The sequence below is a fragment of the Cyprinus carpio genome, chromosome A11, assembly GCF_018340385.1.
Source record: "Cyprinus carpio isolate SPL01 chromosome A11, ASM1834038v1, whole genome shotgun sequence".
Lineage (NCBI taxonomy): Eukaryota > Metazoa > Chordata > Actinopteri > Cypriniformes > Cyprinidae > Cyprinus > Cyprinus carpio.
The window spans coordinates 3,339,945-3,367,488 of NC_056582.1; the positions used below are offsets into that span (position 1 = coordinate 3,339,945).

Sequence of the window (27,544 nt, forward strand, 5' to 3'; positions counted from 1 at the left end):
CATTTCTGAGAAGTACATAAAAAGTAAACTAAAAGCATACTTTCCTATTTTAAGCTTAAAAGAAATATACTAATAGCACACTTGAATAAACTTCTTTTTCGTAAGGGTATTCAATTTAGAATCGATTTTAAAGTTCTCTTACTGGTTTATAAATCTTTATACATATATACATAACCAAGCCCCTGTATTTAGCAGGGCCTGGCTAACAGGCCAGTGCGAAGTATTGCCATTCTACTTGCCTTACTGAGCGTTCTTATTCCATTGTTTTGACATCTTGTGTATGACCATTGCCTGCCTTTTTCCTGTTTACGTTTTTGGATTATCCTTTGCTTAGTTTTTTGGATTGGACTGCCTTTCTGGTTATGAACTTTGTCTGTCTCACGTTTATGCTATCTGCCTACTGTTTTGAACTTTAACTACTGCAAATGGATCCTAACTCGGCTTCTGCCTCGTTACATCGATAACACAAACGGTACAAGTTGTGCACTATAGTTTAATTTCGAATTTGAGTTAGGGATTTGAACAAAACTTGCAGTAGAGGAGCAATATTAATAGTGATGTTTGTCTTATCAAGATGTATTCTAACATGCTCTAAGTAAAGATTTTTGAGACCCTGCTTTTACAAGAAAAGGAAAGAAAAATGCAATGGATAGTGTACAAAAATATGGATTGGTTTATTGGTCTTTTACTTGGTGAGCTTAATATATTGATTTGGAAGCAACAAAAGGCAAAACACCACTGTTCATTTCAACCCTTATATAGAAAATTTACACTTCACATATAGAAAGTGTCATTCATCTCTTAAGTTACTGTTTGACTTGACTTGTTCAGTTAACTCATTTGCAAAGAACAGCAAGAAAGTAGATACTCCAGGAATAACACAAGAGCATACACACACACACACACACACACACACACACACACCCATTTAAAACACACCTGCCAGGTGACATACAATGTCTGGGTGCACTGGTGCGTATTGTCACATGATAACAGCTCCACCATTGCTGGTGGACCTTTCTCCAGACTCCACCCCTTGTAAAGTCACATGGGACAAACTCCTACACAAGCACAAGGAGTGTCAGATATCACAGAGTTTTCTCTTGAATCAGGTGACACATTGGAAGACTGTAGTGATTATTCATAATCGAAACTTGTTGGCTTCATTAAGAAAAGACACTGAAGTCCAAAAACTTTGAAGACAGAAAGGACTGCATTTGAATTATAGAGGTGGGTCTGTACTCATTGACCTGTGATGAATGTAGATGTTCCAAAATGTGTTTTTCATGGACAAAAGAGGCAGCTTTTAAATTGACAAATTCGTGAGATCATACTTTTGGTTTAAACACATTATTTATGTAGTAGTTGAAGAGGGAGTTTAGCAGCTGTTTTGTCTTGCTCACCATGTCGGGTGAAGATCCAGTTTGACCGGCAGACCTTTCTAGGAAGAAGGAAGTCTTTGTGACATATCTTAGTGTTGTTGAATGTCACAAAAATGGACAGACAAACATGAAAAAAAAGAAAAAAAAAATATATATATTTTTTGTTATTTTAAGAATATTATTTGGATTTTATTTTTATTATTTATTTAATTTAATTTAATTTATTTAATTATTATATTTAATTAAGCACAGCGTATGAGGTCATATCAATGATCTTATAAAGGTTTAACAATTATGTCAAATTCTTTCACTTGCCAAGTGCTAAAACACTTGTTTTTGTTTTATCATCTATACATCAAAAAGTCTGAATACTGAAAAAAATACAAAATATCTTCTCTCTCTCTCTCTCTCTCTCTCTCTCTCTCTCTCTCTCTTACATATTAATTATTATTTTGTAAACCAAATGTCATAAACATATGGTTTAGAATTTGTATGTGCATTTGCAATATTGTTTTTGTGCATAGAATATTAAGGTTCATATTCACATGTGAACATTTATAATTTGATAGTTTAATAATTTTATAATTCACCCAGATATGAAAATTATGTAAACTTTTACTTACCTTAATACCATTCCAAAGGCATATGACTTTTAAGATTATGATACAATATAAATAAGATATTTGAATATTAAACTATTCTCTAATCTTTTTTTGCATCCATTGAATGTTCACGCAAGCAAAATTTTGTATACAAAAAAAAAAATTATACAAAAAGACAAAGTAAATATTAATCAAGTGGTTTAATCGAAGTCTTCCAGAGAGACACAATTGTTTTATTTGATAAGCAGATTTAATTTAGGCTTTTATTCATATATGAAGACTGATCAATATACATACGTAGGGCACATTAAATATAGTAAGAATATTTAAAAAGCTCAACTGTGCTTGTGATTGTGCCTCTTAAGAAGTAGATTAAAGAGGTGATTACTTTTACTATGTATTGTAGTTTTTTATGTTTGAATTTTGGTTGCAAGACCTTTCAATGGAGGGACAGAAATTACATTTCTAGATGAACTAAAGTCTTATGGTTTTAAATCAACATGAGCATGTGTAAATAAAACTACACAATTTTCAGATAACATTACACAATTTTAAGAGTAAGGTCACTATGTAATTACATTTGTAATTGCATGTGGGTTCTGCAAATGTAACTATAATATTAACATAAATTATAAATTTTGCACATACATGTACTGTATATACATTAAACATTAAGTCCTTTAATTGTTTATAGGTGACAGCACAATCACTGTATGGAGGAGTTGTTTGGACACTGTCAGAAAAAAAAAAACTGCCATGTGACCACTACCCTTTCAAAATATATACCTTTGTATACATTTGTGCCATATTTACCCCTAAAGGGTATGTATTTAGTACCTAAATGGCACATATTAGTCCACTGGTCCCTTACCTAAAAGTTACCATCCCACTGACAGCTTTAGTTTCTTTGTTTTTTGTTTTTTTTGGGGAGTGTAGGAATATTTTGTTTGTTCCACCCTGGTTTCTGTTTGATGCACATGACATCATATGCTGGTATTCAGGTTGTTGTATTTTTGATGATTCAGTGTTTCGGTCTTTGCTTTGGTTATGTCAATCATTGCTTAGGAAGTTTATCAAAGTGTACGATCAAAGGTCATTATTTGCAGCACTAAAGAAAATTTGACATCTGATATGCAAAATATGCAGTATATGTAAATTTGTGACAAAATGTAATCCACAATTTCCTTTTAAAAGTTGCAATGGGTATGTTTATAATTCTTAAACACATTATTATTATTATTATTTTTGACAATCATTCAGTTTCCTAAATCAATAAATAATTCCCATTCTCTCTCTCTCTCTTTCTCTCTCTCTCTCTCACACACACACACACACACACACACACACACTCTTATTATTTTGTGAGGATAAAAAGTGCTTTTTACATGTCGTTCCAAACCCGTAAAAGCTCTGTTCGTCTTCGAAACACAATTTAAGATATTTTGGATGAAAACCGGGAGGCCTGTGACTGTCCGTTTCTACATGTATTTAGCTTTGATTTGAAAGAAAACAGCATATCCTTGTGGTGTGGATGATACAGAAGAGCATACGCAGCATACGGTGCTTTTACGGGTTTGGAACGACATGGGGGTAAGTGATTAATTACAAAATTGTCATTTTGGGGTGGAGTATTCCTTTAACTCTGTTCTTTGTTTGCCAAATTGTAGACTTTCATTTTATGCTTTTCTTGGCCATTGCTTTAGACTGAGCAAGTGAGTGAGACTGGAAAGTATTTTCACTGCTTTGAAGCCAGGAAAGTCAGACATAAAATCACATAGAAAAAATGCAGAATATCAGGACATTGCATATATTATCAGCACGACAAAACAATGAAAGGTACATTTGGATGAATTGCTTAAATTTTAGTAAAATAATAATAATAACAACAACAACAAAAAATTTGTCTGCAAATTAGTTTTTTTATATTTATGTTTTTTTTTATATGCATTAATCCTGTTCTCTCATATTTGTTGTATTTAAACTATATTAATCAACAAATGGTTTATATAGTTTTACTATGTGATATATGTGTGTTTTAAATCTGTGTTGATATATAGCGTTAGGTTTAGTCAAACTTTCAGTGCGTCAGTTGCACCTCTCAGGTCAACATCCTCTGTGTCTCACCATCAATAATCACTGCCCTAGTTGGTGTGGCTGTGATTATGTAATCATTACTTTTCACCCAATGAATGAATCAGTCAATAAGTAGAACTAATACACTGATCACAAAAGAGTTTGCATTGCCTGTGTGTTCCTTTCAGTAAAAATACATTTTATTGAATCTTATTTAAACAACTAAAAGTAATCCAATTTCTTTTTATAATTAATACGTCCATATTCTAATTTTCATGTAGCAACAGAAACACTTTTCATTCAGGACTTTACTGCTTTATATATCACCGGTATGTACAGTACAATAATAGCACAATGTGCCAGCTGACAGCTCTCAAATCTCTCTTGCTGTACTTTGATGCCATATGTCACAGTGATGTGGTGTTGGCACCATCTCATCTCAGTGCATGGCACTGGCATGCACTGTTTCAAGTCAGAAGAAAACTGGTCTTGTGCAGCAATGCATGAAGTCAAACACACCTATAGGCTATACAGTCAAACCAAAATGTATACAGACACCTTCAACATTTCACACATTATCACAGTTTATTTGCTATAGTTTAGAAAATGGTAATAAAATATGACAATAACGCAGAGTTAAACTGTGTCACAACAAATTCATCTTGATAATGTCAGAGAACACTTAAGCAAAACATGGTCAGGCCAAAGTCTCTGAATAATTTTTTGTCCCAAATTTTTATCAGTTTTATTGGTAGTCCATTGTATGAAGATTCTTTGGGTATAATATGTCACAGTTTACTTTATTTTGCTATCCTCACTAGCATAAATGAACTGTAGTGTCCTGCACTACTAGTAAAAAATAAATAAAAAATTATATCTGGTGTCTGAATAATTTTTGGTTTGACTGTACATAAGAGAGCATTTGGTAGTGCTAACATGTTAAAAAGCAGTACTAAAAACTTGATGTGTTTTGCGACATCAATTGTGCTTCACCTCACTGATTGGTGAGATTTTTGGCTAGCAGTCATAAGTGGAGTTGATAATGCTCTGGTTATTGACATAACTTTGTTTCTCTGAGAAAAGGGAATGAACTTTGCGTTGATACTCTTATGGGGCAAATCCTGTTTACTCTGATACTGAAGTCTGATTTGTTCACGTGCGTTTAGCTGCATTTCGTCAGAATCTTTTGAATGATAATAATATAATAATAATAAACTTTATTTTCTATAGCACCTTTAAATGTAGATCTCAAAGCGCTGTACAAAAACAAATAAAACAATACACTGTATAAAATAATACAAGCAAAAATATGAAAAGAAATACAATCAAAACAACAACAAATAAAACAATATAAAAATAATACAAATGTTTAATTAAAAGCTTCCCTTAAAAAATCAGTTTTAAAGCGAGATTTTAAAATGCTGAGAGTTTTAGCTTGCCTAATCTCAATTGGTAAAGAGTTCCACAGTTTTGGAGCTAGTGAAGAAAAAGCCCTATCGCCCATCAATCATAAACAGGTTAATGAAACAGTTAAAAGACCAGATTCAGATGAGCGAAGGTCACATGTTGGAGTCTAAGGAACTAAAAGCTCAGACAAATATTGAGGTGCCAACCCATGCAAAGCCTTGTAAGTAAGCATAAAATTTTAAAATCAACCCAAAACTAACAGGGAGCCAATGTAAAGACTCCAAGACCGGAGTAATATGATCTCTAATCCTAGTTCTAGTAAGGATTCTAGCAGCCAAATTTTGCACTACCTGCAATTTGTTTAGGGTAGCTTTTGACGCCCCAGCCAACAAGGTATTACAATAATCAATCCTGGTAAACACAAAAGTGTTAATCAACCTCTCAGCAACAGGAAAAGACAGCATTGGACGTAGTCTGGCAATATTTCTAAGATGAAAAAAGGAGGTTTTAACAGTGTTTTGAACATGTGGCTCAAAAGTTAGATTTGAATCGAAAATCACCCCTAAATTCTTTAAGTAATTTCTTAAAGTAACCGACCCAGCTTTATGTAATTGGTGGGGTGAACAAATGAGCATAACCTCAATTTTTTTCACTGTTAAGACAAAAAAATTTTTGTGACATCCATTCTTTTATTTTAGAAATACATGTGGAAATAAAATCAACAGGCACAGTGTCATTACGTTTGGTGTGTATGTAAATCTGCATAAAGGTGAAATTTTAGACCAAGAGATCTCAAAAGCTGACCAAGTGGAAAAATATAGATGTTAAAAAGCAAGAGGCCCAAAATTGATCCCTGAGGGACTCCAGATTGCACAACGCCAGTTTTAGACCTAAACCCATCCATAGAAACAAATTGCTTATGATCAGAGAGGTAGGACTTAAACCAATTAAGTGCAGCATCAGAGACCCCAAAAACAGTTTCTAGACGAGTAATTAAAACCGAATGATCTACAGTGTCAAAAGCGGCTCTGAGATCAAGAATGATCAAAATTGAAAGATAACCAGAACCAGAATCTGTAGCAATTAACAAATCATTAGTAACCTTGACCAGTGCTGTTTCTGTACTATAGAATTTGCGGAAGCCAGATTGCAAAGGCTCAAAAAGATTGTTTTCAGTTAAATGAGAAATTAACTGAGAAGCAACCACTCGCTCCAAAATTTTAACAAGAAAAGGAAGATTGGATATGGGATGAAAATTAGAAAGGTTTTCATAATCAATATTTGTCTTTTTTGGTACTGGGGTAACTGCAGCAATTTTAAAAGCTGGTGGGACAACCCCAGTACACAAAGAGTCATTTATAATACTCAAAACAACTGGACACAAGGAAGCAAAACATGACTGAAACAGAGTAGTAGGTATGGGATCAAGTAAAGAAGTGGCTGGCTTCATTTGAGAAACCTCCTTTTGAAGAGAGTATGAATCAAGTGTGCAGAAGTTGGAAAAAGGAGTACCAGGATAAGAAGCATTAACAGAAGAAGACAACAATGAAGTAGAAGCACAAATACCCTTGCGTTCATTATCAATCTTGGTATCAAAAAAGAAAAAAAAAACTTATTACAAAGATGAGTTGAAGCAGTAACTTGGGAAAAACTATTACAATTCAGCAATTTGTTAATAGAATTAAACAGTTGTCTCGGATTTATTTGGTTGTCACCAATCATCTTAAAAAAATAATCAGATCTAACAGAAACAATTCTAGCCTTATATTCTTGTAAACAATTTTTCCAAGCTTTATAATTAACAGTCAAACCAGAAAGACGCCACATAGCGACAGTCATCGACTTGCATGCAGCCCTATAGCACAGCAGCCTATGGAATGCTCATTCTCTTATCTCAGGGAACTGAGGTTATGGCAGTAACCAGAGTGTTCCCTATTGAATGATCTCTCTGGTTGATATGCTACAGTACTTTCTCCACTTAAAAGGTGATTAGGTAAATTAGGTGGACAAAATCCATGCATACAAGTAGTAAAACCTGGTGAATGTAGACAGTGAAGACCAGCCGGCAGCCACACAAATATCAACAAAAGAAACTCCACTGGACCATGCCCAGGAGGAGGCTATTCCTCTGGTGGAGTGGGCCCTCACTAAAATAGGACATTGTTAGCCCAAAGAGGTGTAAGCCAGAGCTATATCATCAGCTGTTCAGTCCGATTATTCAGTCTCTTGCGTATAGGCGAGTGCGAGGCAAAGAGGTCCACCTCTGTCCTCCCGAAGACAGATCAAATTATATGAACCACTTGGGAGTGTAGCCTCCATTCTCCTGGAGCTACATTTCCCTGGGACAACATGTCCATTCCTTGGTTCAGCCTTAATTCAGTCTTGGTTCAGTCGGCACATGAACCGCCCTCAGTGAAAGTAGGTTGCACTGTGCCTATAAGAGGAGGCGTCTCGCTATCCTGTAAAAGGAGCGTGACCTGACACTGCCTTGGTGATTTATAAAGGCTACCACAGTCTGCCCTTGTACAGTGCTCCCTACCTGAGTTGAAGGCATTTGTCGTGACCATCTTCCTTCTTGAGGTCAGTCCCAATGGGACGCCTGTCTGAAACAGGAGAGGGGCCTTCCAAGGAGCCACAACTCTGATGCAGCGGTGGGTCACCTTGAGCAAGAATGGGATTGTACACAGGCAAAATAGGAGGGGCCTCATGTGAAGCAGGCCCAATGGAATCGCAGAGGATGCAGCTTACATGAGGCCGAGCATCCTCAGGAAAACTCTGGATGAGCATCAGCAACCTGTGAGCGAGTTCTCGCTCCTATCTGGCTAACACAAGCCATCTGCTTCAGAGAGGAAGATCTGCATCCTGCATCCACAGACTTCGTAAAAGTGTGCAGGGCTAGAGAGAGTCCGAAGGGCAGGACTGTAAATTGATAAGCCACCCCCTTGAATCTGGATGTAAATGTAAGCAGGCTTAGGATCAGACTTGGGCTGAGGCTGGGCCCAAGACTGCATGGCCTTCACAGGCTGCTGGGAGGATGGAGCATTCTGGCAACTTGAACCAGCCATCGAGCTAGAACACTTTGACAGAACGTGACGCATAGCCTGTGATGACTTCTCTGCCGCCATGAAGCACTCAGCAAAATCATCCATGGCAGGGCCAAATAATCCCGTGGTGGACACGTTCAACCAAAGGTGATGCTCCAGCACCAACAGGGGAAGTGAACATTCGCCAACAGCATCGCAAACTTATGTGGTAGGATCTACAGTTCTCCACCTGTGGTTAGAAGCATAGTGTCTTGTTAGTAAGACATGTGGACTTAAATAAATTATGCTCTTGGGCACAATAAGCAAGCTATCATGCAGTACAATCTATGTTTCCATTCTATTTAAATATATGTATACAATTTAATTGATAAATTTTAGAGTATCCTCAATAAGTGCAGTTTTCGAAGATTGCGCATGTGCATAAATGCCTAATGGAACCCATGATTAATCAAACATCAAATAAAGCAAAATAACAGGGAACAAAACATAGTAAATTAGCCATCCCATGCCAAGTTCAATCTAGCAGCATCTCAGAGATCTTGAATCAAGTTATTATTAAAAGTTCTGCCACATGCGTGTGACATCATTAACAACGGCCCTAAATTGTTGAACTAATGTGGTTCGAACGACGGAGATGCTACCGTGATTGGGAAACAGTTGTGACTGGCTAGTTAGTTTCCACAACAATGCATTGTACTATGGTGGTTAATCAGTGAGTTACGTCATTGTACGGGAAACGCACCCCAGGTTGGCCATGACCTTGGCAATCATATGTGCAATGGCCTTTGTAGCATGCTGAGCCAGGTCAGTCATTATGTATAGCTCCTTAAAGGTGCCACCATTGTGTGGAGTGCTGAGCCAGCCACCAAATAAGCCCTGCCCACTAGAGCAGAAGTGGTCCTGCAAGGCCACACAGTCAGGGTGGTAAAAAGGACAGAGACTTTATTTTATCTTTTGGGCATTTGTTTGGAATTATTGCACTCATATCAACAGGTTATTACCCCATTCTAACACATTGTCTACACCGGATGTGACAATTGTTGTGTCGCTCCACAACATCTAAATTCTGTCTATACTGGACGCAACAAAGTGGCCGTTGCAAATAATTTTCACTTTGTGTCAGTAGCTACATCATAAATAAAATGAGACATCAGTTTACTGTTGGGGATTTGTAATGTCGTGACGCGCTGTGCCTCGCCTCATCCTGTGTAGACAGCTTCACTTATTATAATAAGTTATTTTATAATAGTTCTATTTCTATAGTTCTATTCTTTTTCTATTATAATAGTATTTTGTCACGCCGCGCCACTCGCGTCCGGTGCAGACACAGTAAATTCCCTTTGCTTCATAGTAATTCCTCTCCCACACCCCTCCACCTGAGTCACATCAATACTCACATGCAAAACACCCTCATGTACATCTATAAATGTCATCAAAACGAGAAAAACTATCCGGACATGAACAACTTGCTGCTGATGACCTTTAAAGCTTGACACACGCTTCTGAAGCTTATGCAGTGTCGCGGTAGAGTAGGCCTACTGTTATGTGTGTGTGTGTGTGTGTGTGTGTATGAATGTATGTGAGAGAGAGAGAGAGAAAAAACGGGAGCAACACATGTGGACAAGTGTAGGCTAGTGTCAACTATTAAATACATAGGCTACATCTAAAACCCGTTTTTTTTTTTTCTTTCTTTCTTTTTTTAGCCAGATAGCCTAGATATTTAGCCTTTATCATATTTATAATGCTATGAATAGCTGTACACACCAGCGACGGGATTCAACTGTAGCCTACAGATTTGGACAGATTTCTGTCTCTTTTTGAAAATGAATTACAGAGACTTGTTTTCCACGACATGAACAGCTTTTATGTTGAACTGCTCACCGGGAATTCTCCCAAATTTTCCGATGGCCACTTTGCCTGTGAAATACAGGCACTCTATCCCAGTGAGCGCAGCCTCAGCATGGGCACTGCCCCGGCAAGCAACGCACTCACTGTGCCCCTCTGATCCAAACTCATTGCACAAAATCTGAAACAATGCTGCTGTAGAAATTTGCTCTTAGGAAATGCTCTTTGAGATCCCCGTATGGTGGCATGGGAAGAGCTGATGATAGGTGTCCTTCCACTGCTGGGGTTTTCTACGCCGAGTTGCAGGCTTTGAGCTTCTTGCTTCTTCTTCAGAGTCCAGTGGAGAGATGATGTTCTCGAGTTGAAGGAGAAAATTGTGATGAAATGGCGCTCAGAGCTGACTTACATATCAGTCAGCTCCACCCCTTTTGTTGGGCTGAAGTGCCATATGTTCATCCATCTACACGGACTTGAAAAAATCATGCTTCAGTATCAGAGTAAACAGGAGTTTCCCTATAAGTGTATCAATGCAATAGGAAAGACCATTCAATAGGGAAGAGAGATAACTTAAAGTATATCATAATGTGATTTAGAACTAGTGACACATCTGGGTAATTTTTCATTCAGGTAGGTCAGCAACATACTGAAGTTGGTAAAAAAGAGGTTTTAATGGAAACATTGAACTGTGTTCTAAGGGCCAGTGTGTGATGGGCCAAGTTGTAACAGGTTTTAGATGTTAAAACATTGTTTATTGTTTAGAACATTTGTTAGGCCAAACTATTAATTAGAATGTTTGTTGTACACAACAGTTTCAGATTTCTAAATGCTACTTTTTACATGTTTGCTGTTCCATTAACTGTTTTGTGTTCCATATTTGATTTTCTGTTTGGCAGAGATGGATGTGGGGCCATTTAGCAGGAAACAGTGGGCGTCACAATCATTACGAATCACAGCCAAAGAGCTCTCATTGGTTGGAAGCCGTGGCAAGAACAATGCCATCACTGAGCGCTTTTCCAAGTAAGTAATATATATTAACTTTTTCTCTCCATATTATCATATGGGAAATATTTCAAGAAAAAAAGTTGTATTTATTTGTAAAGATTATCTTGATGAACAAAACATGTAGAAATAATGCATTTTTGATGGTCACACAGCTTATTTTCTGCAATAATCTAAAAGCCACTGAAAAATCCTTTTGACTTTTTGTTGAGGGAACCAGGGTTATGCTATTTAAAAAGAGTCACAATAAAAAGACAACCTGGATTGCTATTGGGATTGTTATTCATCAGCAATAAAATGAAAATGTTCCAACCAGTTTAAAAGATGTCATAACATTAAAATATGAACACAACCACTGAAACTGGATTTTATGTTAAAATATACTTTTTACGGAATGAATTGTATTGTTGTCAAAAATGGTTCAAAGCAGTGAGCCCAATCATGGTTTTACTTATTTTATTACAACATGAAGCCTAAATGAATATTGTGTATAAAATGACAGCCAAAGGACTAGGGCATGATTGAAATAGGCAGACTGCATATTTCATTTATAAATGTATGATTTATTCTTTTTACTTATTTTAGTGTTAATACTCCAAACCGAAAAAATCACTTCAACAATGCCTATTATTTCTGGTAAAGAACATGTCATTTTCATATAGCGTCTGCTGCAGAACCAGATGTAAAACCACCATCTGTAATGTTAGTTTTGTATATGCTTTTCATCATTTTGACCACCAGATGGCCACAAATTAAACTGTGCTGAAAAGCTTTGAGTGGTGAACTGTTTTAACTATACAGTGTAAAGGAAGGCGTTGCTTCTTCACAAAGCTTTTATTTGCAATCACTAGAGAACAAAGCTGTAGGATAGTCATGAAGTTTCGAAAAAAATCTTCATGAACGAAAATATAAAATGCAACAAAAACAAATAATCATTCATAAATGTCTGAATCCTGATAATCCTGAGAATGTCATCATAAACGATCAAGTCAAGTCAAGTCTGCTTTATTGTCAATTCTTCCACATGTACACATGCAGAGAATTGAAACTGCGCTACTCTCAGACCCATGGTGCATACAGATAACACTAACAATAGAGCCTAAAAATGCAGATAGATACAGATTAAATATAAAATACAACTATACAAATATACAAGGACATGTAAAAAAATACAAATAAAGTTAAATAAAGCAGAGCAAGGCACATGGCAGATGGCAGAGTGCAAACCAGTGAAGTGAACAAACAGTGCAGATAAAAAGATTGTATTGCAAAAAAGCTTATTCAGTCTGATTAAAGTGACAAAGGGCTCAGAGAGCGGTTCTTTTATTTAAACTGACTGAAGAGGTAGTAGAATGACATCAGTTCTATGCTGAATGAGGTAGTGAGCAGACCAATGCTGCACAAAGTGACTGGTGCATGTCACGGTATTTTAGTGGGAGGGGGGAGTGGAAGGACCTGGGGATGTGGGACCTGGAGGGGAGGGGGGGATTCATAGTTCAGTGGTGCCAGTGGTGCCTTTGTAAGCTCCTCTCTGTGTGGTGTAAACATAGTCTAAAATATTATTACCTCATGTTGGAAAGTTAATGTGTTGGTGTATTTTTGGGAACACATTTTTTAAGTCTACATGGTTGAAATCCCCAGCTATGATGAGAAAAGCATCAGGGTGGGCTGGCTGTCTGCTGCTCACTGATGTGCTGGTACAGTTCATTTAGTGCATCGTTCCTGTTGCTATTGTTGGAGTTTGGAGGAATGTATACAGCAACGAGCAGTATGGCTGTATATTCCCTCGGTAGATAGAACGGCCGGCACTTAATAATCATAAACTCCACCAGGGGTGAGCAGTGTTTGCAGACCACAACAGCATCGCGGCACCACGAGTCATTAATGTAAACACAAAGCCCGCCACCGCGGGTTTTACCTCCTGCGACGAGAGCTCTGTCCACTTGATAGCATGTCAGCTGATCAAGCTGAATGGCGCAGTCTGGAACACTGTTGCTGAGCCATGTTTCCATAAACACAAAAACACAACAATCTCTTACAGTCCTCTGAGTTGAGCGTAGTAGTCGGATGTAGTCCAGTTTATTGTTCAAAGAGCGTACGTTAGCCAGTACGATGGTGGGGATATCTGGCTTGTGTGGGTTAGCCGTTAGCCTAGCCCAGATACCTCCGTGCTTACCCCTCTTCTGCTTCCTCTCACGCCGCTTGTGGCGCCTCCGCTATGGGGGAGATGCAGTAGTGGGGGTAGGTGATGGTGTAGGCCTCCGGAGCAGACCAAGGTCCCGCAGCTCTTCAGCGTGCATGGAGTTTAACTCTAAAAAAGTGGTTCTGCCGACATCCAGCAGAAACTCAAGACTGTATGCGCGCTTAAAGACAGGTAGACGCGATGAAGACGTACAAAAACACTGGGACTCACAAGTCATATGAGAAAACATCATATCTGCTATTGTAGCTGGGATATTTGGCAGATTTTTGCAGACTGAAGTTTCTTTGTTTTGACAATCAGTGATTCCCCATAACACTGGCAAGTATACAGATAATTAGATTGAAACATTAATTATAATATGAATAACTCTTACTATTGCTCAAAAAGTGTTTATATTTATTTATTTATTTATTTATTTTGACTTTTACATTTTATAAATTCAGTTTATAGTAAAAACAGTTTATCTATAACACTGGTTTGTTGACACAATTCTTATGGTCTTCAAGTGAAAGCAAGGAAAGATGAAAATTGCTTGCTGCTAGTGCCAGTAGGGGGCAGCAAACTACCATATACATTTGGACCAACAGTGATTTTTTTTTTTTTTTTTTTCTCTTTATTTTCATTTCAGGGCCTTAAGCTTTGAACAACTAAGCAGTGTAAATGATCTGTTTCCATTAAATGTATTGGTTTTTAATGAACTTGTATTGATATCATATCACTAGATGTTTTTTGAGCTGTAAACAAACTGATGCCCCCTGAGAATGCTCTAGTGACCTTCCACAACTTAGGCAGTTCTTCTTCTTTTTCTCAAGTGTGTATATCTTTGCCTTTAGTGTCATCAAAATGTTTTTCAAAGAGGTTTCATCTTATATTGAGCAGACAAATATAGTCCCATACAAAACTCTTCATCAGAAGGGTCGGGATACTACAACAAACAGAGCAATGTTTTGATTGAGCCATAGTGTTTATACTCCAAATATATAGTATAATATATATAGTGTTATAAACCAAAAATGGAAAATGTATTATAATGTTGATAAAAAAAAAATATAAAAAAGTTCAGCTTGATTGTGATTATGAAACTTTTTCTTTTTTTCCAGATATCAGAAAGCCGCTGAGGAAGCAAGTGCAGAAAAGAAAAAATCAGTACGTTTTTTGTTGTTGTTGTTGTTGTTTGTTTTTTACTAGAATTTAATGTAATGGAAACTATTTGTAATTTACCTATACACTCTTGGATGTCCAACCCCATAAGTCTCTAGGTTATATTTTGCTATATAAAAAAAAGAGAATAAATTCAAAAGACATGACATGAGGTATGATTTTTCCTTTCTGGTTTAACTATTTCTTTACACATTTAACTTTTAAAACATCAGAATCATACAAAACAGAATCATGACTAGAAGGCTAGTCAATGGGTGGTTTACTGTTAACGCCCAGTAGTTAGTAATCTGGTTTATATGGAATTATTTTTTTTATTTTTATTAATTAATTTTTTATTTTTATTATTATTATTATTATTATTTTGTCTATGAGTTTACAGCCTCATGTATCCTCATGAAATATACAGGAAAGAGTTAAATTTCATCAGATGCATCATTTCCTGTAAGCAGGTTTCACTGCAGGCGCCTGTTAATCATCTCCCACCCCTCCATCTCACACATCCCCCTTTTCTTTCACTTCTCTCTTTCCTTCCTTCACGTGGGCTGTTCAGTTGGGCTGGACTAGTTCTTACAAGTTTCTTGCCTGCTGCACATCTGGTAGAGCTTTATCACTGATGTCCAGCGCCCAAGGAGCTCGGAGAAAGCAGAACAGAGAAAAGACATAAAGAGCGCCCTGTCCATCCAGGTCTTTCCTCTCATCTCCTACAACTTCTCTTTCTGGTGTCTTGTTTCAGCATGGTTTCACAAAGACTGTTGCATGAATGCAGTCCTCTATCTACTGAGCCTGTATTGACTTGGAGTAGACTTGAGCGAGACATTATGTGGAAGAAAACAGCCATTCTTTGTTTGAATTGTCTATTTGACAGTGTTAACTCTTTTAAACACACATAAGAAGAGTTTGGTTTTGGCATTCTGCTTGACATGTTGATGGCAGTGATGTAATACACTTTGAAATAAAAGCAAAAACAACAACTATCAAAAAGTTGATTAATGGATTCTTGTACTAAACGTCTGGTGGTTTGATGAAATGATAGTGTTTTGGGGCAGTGAGTCATTATTGGGTGTTATTTGGTAAGTGTTCTAGTAGTGATTAAACCTTGACTGTGTTTATGTGGAGATGTTTTAAACAGCACTGTTCCTGGATTGTTGTGGTAGCCTCATGTGGAGGTATTGTCCCATATCTCGTCAAACATTTGCCTGTTGCTGTGGAGTCGAACTACCTTGACACTTCTGTTCCAAACAAAATATCCTAAAATATTTACATTCAGTAATTTTAGTTCTTTAACAAACTTATTTCAGTTAGTTGTCAAGGAAACATTTAAAATGTTCATTTAGTTCAATGCTTTGAGCTTATATTTATATTTATTTCAGATACTGTAACTAACTAACTAACTAACTAACTATTTATTTATTATGTTGGTTATTGCAATTGTTATAATGGTTATGTTTAAATTCTTGAAAGGAGCTTTGTAGACTATATAAAACCACCCTTGATAACAGTTCTCTATTTTATCCATTATAATTATCCATTTTCTAGGGTGGTTATTATGAAGAATATAAAATTTTACAACATGAAATATGAATGATACATGCAATGCAGGAGAGGAGTATGTAATTTATAACCTTTCTAAGCAATCAGGCCTCTTTGCCATAGCATTCTGTTAATACCCTTGCAACCACATAGCAACAATCTGTCAGCACCCTAACACTGTGACAAGCCCCACTTATTTTCTAACAGAACATGTAAAAGTAGTTGGAATTCACCACAGGTTATGAGGATATGTATTTTTTTTTTTTTTTTCATTGTATGTTTGTAATTGATCTCTACATGAATTAATAACTTGCACTCTTTCTCAGTCTGTTGACAGTGTGCCTCTGTCCCTGCGATCAGGAAACCTGAGTGTATTGAAGAAACGCTGGGAACAGACACATCAGAAGAAACCTGCTTCTCAGCTGAGTGTGGCACCTGTGAGCCTTACAGCTCGGTCTGCTTCCTGCAAACCCAGCAGTCCTCCAGAACCACCTGCTTCCTCCAGCAAACTCATGCGACAGCCCAGCCAGACTCAAGAGTCAACCTCCCATGAGAGACCTGCAAAAATAAAGCCAGACATGGAGACTAAACAAAAGAAGTGTGTAAAAGAGGATGAAAAAAGTGTGACTGCATCCGATCCATTTTGCCCTGCGGAGAAACCAGCCCTCCCCCTCAAAAACCTCAAAATGATGTATGAAAAGGGTAAAAGCAAGGTGAGATAGTCACATGTGAATGTCATTACCTCTCTCTGTACTCTGTATATTTTACTTCCCGGTTCTTTGTGAAAAAAAAAAAAAAAAAAATTATCCAGGTTTATAAAATCCATTAGTTGCATTTTCACTCCTATAAGGCAAATTTTTCATATTTTACCACATAATCAATTCTAAAACTGTGTTTTGCATAAAGAAGATGCATTCTATTTAGGACAATTAATTTTAAATTCTATTTTATGATAATTAAACACAATTTCCATGCAAATAAACAAATCATTAAAAAAAAAAACAAAAAAAATAAACAAACATAAAAAAAAAAACCTGATGTTAAGAACATCAAATATTCAAGGCACTAAGATATAAAATATAGTTTAAATGTGATAGATAGTGTTAGCATTGCAAGTCTAGCTTACACTAAATGTAAATAGTTATAGATGCTACTAAAACTACCTCTAAAAAATAGTAGGTCTCTAAAATAGAATTAAATTAGTTTAAGGTATTAACATACAGTATTTAATTAATCTAAAACGTACATGTGTTGACAGGCAAACTATTTTTATATATTCAGATATTTGTCGATGAGTTTAATTTACATTGCAAAATATCTGTCAATGAGTCAGTGACACAAAATAGTTATCGAAACAAATTTAATATATTATAAGAATAAGTTCAGATGGATCTTATTCATTTTTCATCTGTTAGATGTTGAGGTTCATGGAGTCTCTCTCCTTCCTCATACAGTACTGCAGCGTTTGAAGGGTGTAGCTGTTGCAAGCACTGGCACTAACTTTACTAATGTTCTTTAAACCTTTGTGACTTGTGGTTCAATCAAATTTTCAGTTGAATTCTGTAAATTTAATGTATATATTGAATTTTCAAGATTCCGTGCACAGCATTGATATTAACCTTGTTTTAAGTACTGTAGCTTCATAAATGTCATTATCAGAAGAATAAATACTCAAACCTCAAATTAGATGTATTTAAACAGAACTGACTTACTTTGTGTAGAACAGGTGCAGAATAAGTTGGTATAATTTCTTTCTAAATATGTTGGAACTTGTTAAAACCATCTGGATAATGCTTTATTAAGCATGTTAGACCGGTTGATTTAAACAGAAAATTTTGCTGAATTTCCCTCAACCTCTTATTTGCTAAATAAGTCAACTTAAGAATAATTTAATAAACTTACCTGTACATAACAACTTGATATGGACATGTGTTCAATGGATATATGTTTCTGGGCTTTACCTCTTTTCACTGAGAGCCCATCCCGCTTTGTCATAACCAGAGGCCTGGCATGTGCTCACATTCCTACGTGACTCTTGGTATGTCTCATTCCATCTTAATGTTGAAATAGCAATCTGCTCACCGAATTTAATATTGACTTTACAATAAGCTTCAGTTATTGCGTATTGGAAGCACACCAATTTTCTCCCAAATAAATATGCTTTACTTTTGAGTATTTTTAATTTTCACTGTTTTGATATTCTCATTACTGATTATTATTATTATTATTTATTTATTTATATTACTTTTTTTTCTTTTTTTTACTGCATTGAAAAGCATTTGTTAGATGCAATTTCATTATGAACACTTGGTAGAGGCAGGAGATGAAAAACTAAGCAGAGCTTATTGAAATATTATTAGTTTTGTCTTTGCCAAGTCTTACTTTGTCTGACCAGAAACAAAATAAGTGATATTCTGCCAAGCAAAAAATAATAATAATAATAATAATAATAATAATAATAATAATAATAAAATAAAAATAAAATAAATAAAAACCTCTGTTACAAACTCATACAATACGAATTGTGCCATTACAGACAATGAATGTTTTATTTGACATTTTGAGACGAGTAATGTTGCATATACTGTAGGATTTTTGTAGCATATTCCCGGTCCTCCTGAAATACTTGGAAAAATTCTTAAGTAGTTCTCAAATGTTTTTTTAAAGAATATCTAATATCTAATTTTTTTCTATAGGAATATAACTGGCGCTTAGTGTTATCTGATGGTATGGTGGTTCTTATTAATCAAGTCAATGAAAAACTACTTAAAGGCTGTGTTTTTTGTGCTGCAAAACCGTAATAAACATACATTTTTACATTTTCATTAAGAAATAATTATCTGTATCTATAGTGAAAAGATAATTTGTCCAGTGTAGTGTTCTTTCATTCATTCAAATCTACCTTCTTTCTCTTTTTTTAACGCTTCTCTTTTTCCCACTTGCTGCTGGCAGATTCACAGAGACTGTGCTGAAACCATCTTTGATCATGAGAGATAACGTTTTTTCCCTACATTAGCAGTTCTTGTGTCTGTGTTTACATACTTGTGTACAGTATGTTTTTTTTTTTAGCACTAGACCTTTAATTGGTTACACTTATTATTGACTTACTATTTTTGTGCTGTTTTATAAACCGTGGAATCAGTCTAAATTTGATCACAATGTGTTGTGAGTTAATGGCTAGTTTTCAGATGGAGGGATAGAAGCTTTACAAAATTGTTTTAGTTCTATATACTGTCATGCTCACCTTGGTACATGCAAAACATGTTATGCCACACTCAGTTATAGTATTCCCCATCTGTTTGCTTCATGCTTGTGTTGTATGCCGTTGATGATGTCATGGCACTGGTATGCACATAAACATGCTCTTTAAACCCCACCAGATCTCTGTAGGAGTACAAAACCTTCAACAGACTACACACCGTTTGTTTCTCATTCTGCCTCCTTGCCTTTTACCCTCACTGATGTAACCTGGTTTATTTGAACATGTTCATGTTCTAAATGTATCCATCGCTGAATTTTAAATTTCAGTCTTTGTAAAAATATGAGAAAACAAGAAAATCAACTTGCAAAACAAAAAAAAAATTCTTTAATAGCAAAAAAACGAAACAATCGAAACGTTGCTATTAAAGAATTTATTTTGTTTTGCAAGTTGATAGTGTGTGGGATTTTCTTGTTTTCTCATATTTTGACTATATCAGTCTTCTTTTTTCCTACGCACCTATCTATGACCTACAGGTGTGCGACGCTAATTGATCAGTCTTTGTAAAAAAAAAAAAAAAAAAAAAAAAATCTTGTTGCATTTATAGTGGGAAAAATGTGGGATATATATATATATATATTACATATATATCACCACATATATATCACAAGTGCAGGAACAGACTGAAGACAGGCAGATGAATAAAGTTTCAACACAATCTTAAATAATATTCCACAGGATAAATGTTACACAAGGTAGCAGCAAACACACACTTTACACACCCGTGACTGGGACCCTAAACTGATGAAAAGCAGGAACTTAATGTACAACAAAAAAAAGGTGATTAAATAAACACAGCTGAACTGAACGAAGAAATCATTGTCCATGACACTGAAACTAACTGAAAATAGTAGTGACAGTATGGTGCAGTACATTAAGAGTAAGCTGTGTTAAGTTGAGTACATTGAATAACTGTAGAATATACTAATAATTTTCATTTCAGATACAAATTTATAAACATCAATTAGGTGTTTGTATAAAAAAAAAACTAATTTTATAATACATTCCAAACTATTTTGCTACACATTATTATCTTGCAAGTATAAAATTATTTTTTTTCCTTACTTTTCCTTTCTTTTTTAACCTTATTCTTAAATTCTTAAATAAGATATGTAAAAAACAGTTTTAATAAAAATATCCTTTGTTGGACTTCAAAATGAATTGTTATACAATTTAAAGTAGAAATTCTTAAAAACTGACCGATATGTCTATATTTGATATAGAGCCATATCGCATTACTGTGAGTGTTACTTTAATTTGGAAATATGGGAAAATCTCAAAAATGGTTAATCATTAAACAGATGTGTATATGCCCCCATTACTAACAGTGATGGGAAGTCCAATTCCTTTCTTTTGAACAGTTCAATAATCAACAGAATAGGAGTACAACACATCCAACAATAAACTCCAGCACACATGAATTTCTGCAGATGGACCACAGACATACAGACACCCTGCACGTACAGAAACCTAATTTAATTGGTCTATTATTGGTCTATTATTCCACTTCGCCTCTTTTTATTGCTATAATAATGTAGTGCTGTCTGTGGTGGCTTTATTATTTTGTATTTATTTATTTTTTGTTCAACACTTTGAAGATAATTATCTTAAAAGGATTGGCACTACCTATAAAAGCTTCAGAGGTTCTAGAGGACATTACAGTTGATGTTCCAGTGGATGCATAGTTGCATAGTAAAGTTGATGTGAACTTTGTGCTATTACTGTACCTTCTACGCTTAAACGTGAATACCATTGTTGAATGCTCACTACAAATTTCTGTGTCAAATTTTATAGGCAGATGTTTTCAATCTGTCACTGGTTTACATGGTTTGTACTTAATTCCTCAGGTGCAAGCAGAAGTGAACAGCAGCTCAGAGAATGTGGACACACAAATGGGCAACAAAGGTAAATCCTAGAAATCATTCACAGTCAAAACAAAGACTGATTAATCTCTCTGTATGATGTCTAGTTCCTGATGGAGGATTATTTGTTTAATAAAAAATAAGTAAGTAAATAAATTAATAGATAATAAAGTAACACTCCACATTAGAGGTTTACATATTAATACATAAATAAATAAATAAAATCTGTCATAGGTACACCAAGTCTGAAGCGCAGCGCCTCTATCAAGGACAGGATGGTGAAATATCAATTGGCGGTCACCAGACAGGCTTCTTTTACTGTCCCACGCTCTGTGAGTACATTTTATATCACGTTTTTTTTTAATTAAAAAATAAATAAATAAATAATACCATGTTTTTATTCTTGTGGCCCACGAGATCCACTTTCCTGCAGAATTTAGCTCTAACCCTAATCAAACACATGTGAGCATGCTAATCAATGTCTTCAGGATCATTCAGACAGACCTAACCAGGGAGGCTGGAGCTACAGCTGCTGATGCCGACGACTTCCAATCTGGAAGGGGCAGAGTATAACACCGCTACCTAAACTGTCCCCAGGCCTCAGCATATTAAAAAGCCCTTAAAAGCAACCTAACCAAAGGGAAACTATACTCATCCAATTTAAAGAACTGGAAGAGGCTACAGGAGAAAGCAAGTTATCCTCTGCTCTATCCACTGTCCGCTCAACCATCAGTCCTCCTAAGAGAAAATAGCAAAAGCATTCTCATAAAGTCATAGTTTGCAGGGCTCCACCAGCCTTGCCTGCCGCTACGTAAGTAGCTGCCCACCAGCCGCAGTGAACTGTAGTTTGACATGACTTAGAGGGCAAATGCCACACCAGGGGAGAGATTGCTTACAAGCAACTCTTCTACCAAGGGCATCTTCTCATACCCATGCTCACAAGTCCCCTCACATTAGAATAATTTGAACCATCAAAGGTTACTATGGAAGCTGAGGTATTATTTCCCCACAATCTCGACTCTTCCTTGTGGAGATTGGAGAGAAATGCTCACTAGAGGGGATCATTTATGACCCACCAGGAATTGTTCATTAAGTCTCACTAGAGTGATTTCCTGTTTTTCTACCTACCAGTCTTGACTAGTCTAGCTGTGCACTAGATACATCCACCACAACTCCAATGGCATGGCGATGCCAACTTTCTGAAACTCATTTCCTGATTCATACATATACACAAACACACACACGCACGCACACGCACACGCACACACACACACACACACACACACAAAGTGACTTCCTGAAAACAAAAGAAGATTAAGGCATTTTTTGTGGGAACCCCTTTATACTTTGATGGTGCACAAGATTCATCATATGGCTGCCATGGCCAGTTCAATGTGGACATGTTTATGCAAATGCTTCAGACACTGACAACATTCACATAGCATCAATACCATGACACAGCATCTTGTTCCCTTCAAAAGTGAACTGTAAAACAGTGTTTTGCATGTAATTGTTATACTGCACATGTTAAGGTGTTTATCCTGCGGTAATCAATATTCTGGCTTAGAATGCAGTTATCCTCATAATTCGCAAGTTAATTTATTTTTTATTTTTTTAAGACTACACCTGATTTTCACTAAATGCTATCATATAAATATAGAATATGAAACCTTCTTTTTTGTAACGTATATCTAGTTTTGTCGTGAAACACTAGATGGCAAAGGCTGACAGGTCCTTAATGCAGTTTGCTTGCTACACATTATCACTGCATGGTACAAGCTGATTGGTCTCTGTTGCATCTGTAGCCTGCTAATGAACATTTAAATTGTTCAGTTCAGTGTTTGCTGTAAGCAATTCTTGAAACCTTCTCAAAAACCACCCACCTCCCCCAGCTCCACATGAATAGGGGTATCTGCTAGGGGTAATTTCATGTATGTAATTTGTGCAGAAGCATTATGCCTTACATGGCCACAGCGGTGTCTATCTGGCAGTTGGAAGTCTTTGTACTTGCTTTGCAGCAGCAGCAATAATCAACAGAAGCAGCAGCAGGCTATCAGATCTGTTTCGCTAAGACTAAATACATTAACTATGTAATGTCCATTACAATGCTACAGTTTTCATGACAAAAAATAGTGGTTTCATTATAATTACCTGCATGATAGGAATGATGTAACTGTAGAGTTAAATAAACTTCTTTCACAGAATCATCATCGTTTCCAGAACAACTAATGACACAGCAAATAATAATAATAATAATAATAATAATAATAATAACAACTTCCAATCGTCAAGGGCATTATACAATCAAGAATTAGAAATTAGTAAGTGTAGCAGAACTGTAAATCCCTTAGGGTGAGAAAATGTGTGGTAATACACATGTAACATAAACATTATGTTGTTTTATTTATACATGATTGGATTACTTTTAAAGTACACTGATTTGGAGTGATTGTCATTTGTTTCAGGCAAACCAGTCAGAAACAGAGGTTCCCTGCATGGATCATAAGGAGATTTCGCCACCTGCTGCTGATGGACAGATAGTGGTACATTCATATTTCCTTCTAAATCTAGTCTAAATATGTTATTTAGACTTGTCAAAGTGAATGTTTCATGGTGGTATGTATAATAAATGTTTGTCAAAATCTTAAATTGTTTACCTTGCTTAAGATTTAACAAAACTTTTATTTACTTTATTGTTTGTTCCTTCTTTATCTCTGATTTGATACAGAGCACACTCCCTGAGTCAAATTGCACAAAGATCAATAGTGAGTCCATTGTTTTATTACAGTTTTATACTGAAACTATGAGCTAATTTTATAAATAGTGAGTTATGCTATATGCACACATGCCTTTAGACTTAAAAACTATGCAAGCTAAAAATATCATTCTCTAGTCCTGATATGTCAGCCCTCCCTCTAGAATTGTCATTGTCTTGCAGTATATGAAGCTTACTTTATTGTAAATTTGTGAATTAAGGAGTTTTATGATGGATGGATGGATTGATTGACAAAAACAAAACTATGAAGAAAATGGTAGGCCAAAGATAGGTACAGTATATAGTATGTAGTGATCTGTCATTTATTTGTGTTTCCTTTAGGAGAGCATGTACACACAACAAGTCCCAGTGCAGCAACTGCTGTATCAGAGAACAAGGACCCTCCTAAAGTCGCCAGGGTCTGTGGCCTACAAATTAATTTCTATTAATCTAAAACAAAAGTTTATGGATTTTATGTTCATACAAAGATTAAATTCTACCTGGAGAAAAAACTTTTATATTTAGCTAATAATAGCTAATAGTCAAATACAAAGTTATTGAGTAGAGTGGTAGAGTATAGAATATGAACATTAAATTCCTTTAAATATCAGACTTCTCAGTTAGCAGACTGTTCCAAAATCTTTATAGTAAATACTGAATTGCATTGCTAATGAGATGGTTATTATACCCCCCTGAACAGAAATTTCACCTGCCTGTCCAGGAAAGATGTGTATCCTGCCTGAAGACTGTTTACCCATTAGAGAAACATGTTGCCAATCAGCAGATTTACCACAAAACTTGCTTCCGCTGTGCCGTTTGTAGTACAAAGCTCAGGTCAGTTTTTTGTTTTAAATTACTATGATCTCTTAAAGAATATTCTGGGCTTTCAATATAACTTAAGGGATAGTTCATCCAAAAAAATGAAAATTCTGTTATCATTTACTCACCCTCATGTCATTCCAAACCCGTAAGAGTTTTGTTCATCTTCTGAACAAAAAGGAAGATATTTTTAATGAAATCTGAGAGATTTCTGTCCCTCCGTCAGTCTTTGCAGCTACTACTTTAATCTTTTATTCACATATTTAAATTAATCACTTTTTTCAGTTTTCAGTTTCACTTTTAGTAGTGAACATAAAAGACATAGAAGGTTTCAAAGACATTTGACAAAAAATGCACCAGATTTGCCAGTTCCTGCAGTGTGGTGTGACGCCACTCTTCTACCAAGGCACTTGCAAGCTCCCAGACATTTCTGGGAGGTCACATGGTTACACATGGTTTGTCTCAGCAAGGGCAGTCAGCTGTCCTTAAGTCTCACTGTAGCAGGACTCACCTGTTCACAGAGGTGAACAAAAAGTTTATTTGGATTTTCTTTATCTTTAATTATCTTTAAAATACAGCATCCTGAAGAAAAAAAAAAAGTTTATCACAAAAAATGATTTTGTCTCTATATATAAAAAGTTATTGGGGTCTATGGGAGGTACAAAGGTTTGTAAAAGGTGTTTAAAAGCTGAAAAGTGAAGCCAACATTGTTGTTATAATTTAATTATTCAGTGAAAAATATTTTCATTATGTATTACCTGTTGTTGCTACTGTTATGTTTATGTTCTGTGAGGTTGGATTTACCATGAAACATTATAAATTTAAATAATACAAACAAATGTAAACTGAATAAATGCATAAACAATGCTAATAATGCAGTTTTAATCATATTAATCACATACATTAATACATACATTTTGAGAGCCTCAGTCTATGTATTAAAATAATTAGTCAATATTAGTAAATTGTAACAACCTACTGAGGTCAGATTTTATATACCCTTCGCATGGCAATAATATGTCTTCTTTTGCGTCCCGTTTATTTCAGTTTGGGGACTTATGCTTCTCTACATGGCAACATCTACTGTAAACCTCACTTCAACCAGCTATTCAAGTCTAAGGGCAACTATGATGAGGGCTTTGGCCATCGACCACACAAAGAAACGTGGACACCACGAACAAACGAGGAGGAACCTGAGGAAGGTGAAAACTCAAAGCCCTTTGTGGAAGACTCTGTGTTAGTGAAGCCTACAGAACAGCTGAGCCCTAAAGTGGAGAAGTCACGACTGGCCAAATTCACTGACCTGGCTGCAGCTCTAGAGACAAGAAGTCAAATGACCAGTTCCACAGAAAAACCACAAACCACTTCTGTGGAAACAAGAAAACTGAGAGTCGCATGGCCACCTCCTGCAGACAGTGATGGAAGCTCCAAAGTCTCCAGTCCTGGCACTGAAGTTGGAAAGGGTTCATCTAAGCGTTTCAGAGCAAAGTGGCCTCCAGAGGAGGAAGCTCCACCAGCTCAGCAGAGCCCTGAAAGAGCAGAACTGAGAAGTCTGCGACGTAGTTCCTCTCTTAAAGAGCGGAGCCGTCCCTTTTCTGTGGCACCAAGCTTAGCATTATCCAATGCTTCAAAACAAGAGTCACCATTATCTCACAAGGTTGCTTTGGTCAGACGAGGCTCGGTGGAGAATCTTCATTCACGGTCAAAAGTGAAAACAGACAAAACTGAAGTGCAAAAAGAGGCAAAAATCCCAGATGAAAAGATAAAGCACAGCAACAACCAATCCAAGGAGAATGTTGAGAGTCCAGCCATACTTAATAGAAAAGAAAAGATGTCACCTTCTATTCTCAAACAGACACAACAAACAAAAGAGGAAGTTGAGCCACAACAAACAACAAATGAGCTTGATCTACAACAAACAAATAAAGAGTCTCAGTCTCATCTAACACAAAAGGAGCCTGAGATAAAACAACAAGAGGTTCCGAAAGGTCATGTGGAAGATGAGGAAAAACCGGTGAAATGCTTAAGCACATCTCCTGTGCTCCAATTCTACCAAGACACATCCTCTCCAACTGTAGAAGAAAAAGCCCATAGGACATCTCAGGATGTGGGCTTCTGGGATGACGAGGAGGCTGAGGAGTCCCTGACAGTAGAGGAGATGATCAAGAGGAATCGTTACTATGAAGATGAAGACGAGGAGGAGGAGGAAGTGGCAATAGTTTGATGATATATGTCTTCAATCCCTTCCATTTATTATTTACTTTGAAAATATTACTGGGAAAAATTCAAGTATTTTATTATATTTTATCCTAGTACTGTACATATTTTCTTTAAACTTCGTTCTTGGAACTTGGAACTATCACTACTTTTCTGTATTTTGTACTTTGACATCCATGTTTTCTTTTGGTTGCTGTAAAAAAATGACTTGTTTACAAAAAAGTTTTAAAAATCACTTTTATTGTTTCTTAATCTAAAAATATTTTGTGTTGATTCCAATTTCCAATTAAAGTACATAATTTCAGTTTTATGTTGAATGATAAATGTTAAAGTCATTGAGCGTTTTATGTGTAATTTTAAATATTACATAAAAAAATTGGGATATC

The 27,544-nt window shown here is 36.0% G+C and overlaps 1 protein-coding gene across 3 annotated transcripts; it reads left to right on the plus strand.

Annotated features, from left to right (window-relative positions):
- The first annotated feature begins 1,064 nt into the window (after positions 1 to 1,064).
- On the plus strand, positions 1,065 to 27,544 carry LOC109076346 (LIM domain and actin-binding protein 1-like). 3 transcript variants are annotated; one of them, XM_042765917.1, is made up of 11 exons: positions 1,065 to 1,230; positions 11,247 to 11,370; positions 14,656 to 14,701; positions 16,573 to 16,959; positions 21,353 to 21,410; positions 21,602 to 21,699; positions 23,833 to 23,910; positions 24,096 to 24,132; positions 24,465 to 24,541; positions 24,823 to 24,956; positions 25,989 to 27,544. In XM_042765917.1, the coding sequence occupies exons 2-11, from the start codon at positions 11,249 to 11,251 to the stop codon at positions 27,163 to 27,165; spliced, it is 2,214 nt and encodes a 737-aa protein (XP_042621851.1). In that variant the 5' UTR covers positions 1,065 to 1,230; positions 11,247 to 11,248; the 3' UTR covers positions 27,166 to 27,544. The 3 variants fall into 3 exon arrangements, with proteins under 3 accessions (XP_042621851.1, XP_042621853.1, XP_042621852.1); XM_042765919.1 differs by lacking the exon at positions 1,065 to 1,230 and having other exon boundaries at positions 11,282 to 11,370; positions 16,607 to 16,959; XM_042765918.1 differs by lacking the exons at positions 1,065 to 1,230; positions 11,247 to 11,370; positions 14,656 to 14,701 and adding an exon at positions 14,778 to 15,400.

Bases quoted from the DNA above. Each gene is read 5' to 3' on its own strand.
- LOC109076346 (XM_042765917.1), top strand. From the start codon at position 11,249: ATGGATGTGGGGCCATTTAGCAGGAAACAGTGGGCGTCACAATCATTA. The intron at 14,702-16,572 runs GTACGTTTTTTG...ACTCTTTCTCAG, and splicing joins GTGCAGAAAAGAAAAAATCA to TCTGTTGACAGTGTGCCTCT. The intron at 21,700-23,832 runs GTGAGTACATTT...CATTTGTTTCAG, and splicing joins CTTTTACTGTCCCACGCTCT to GCAAACCAGTCAGAAACAGA.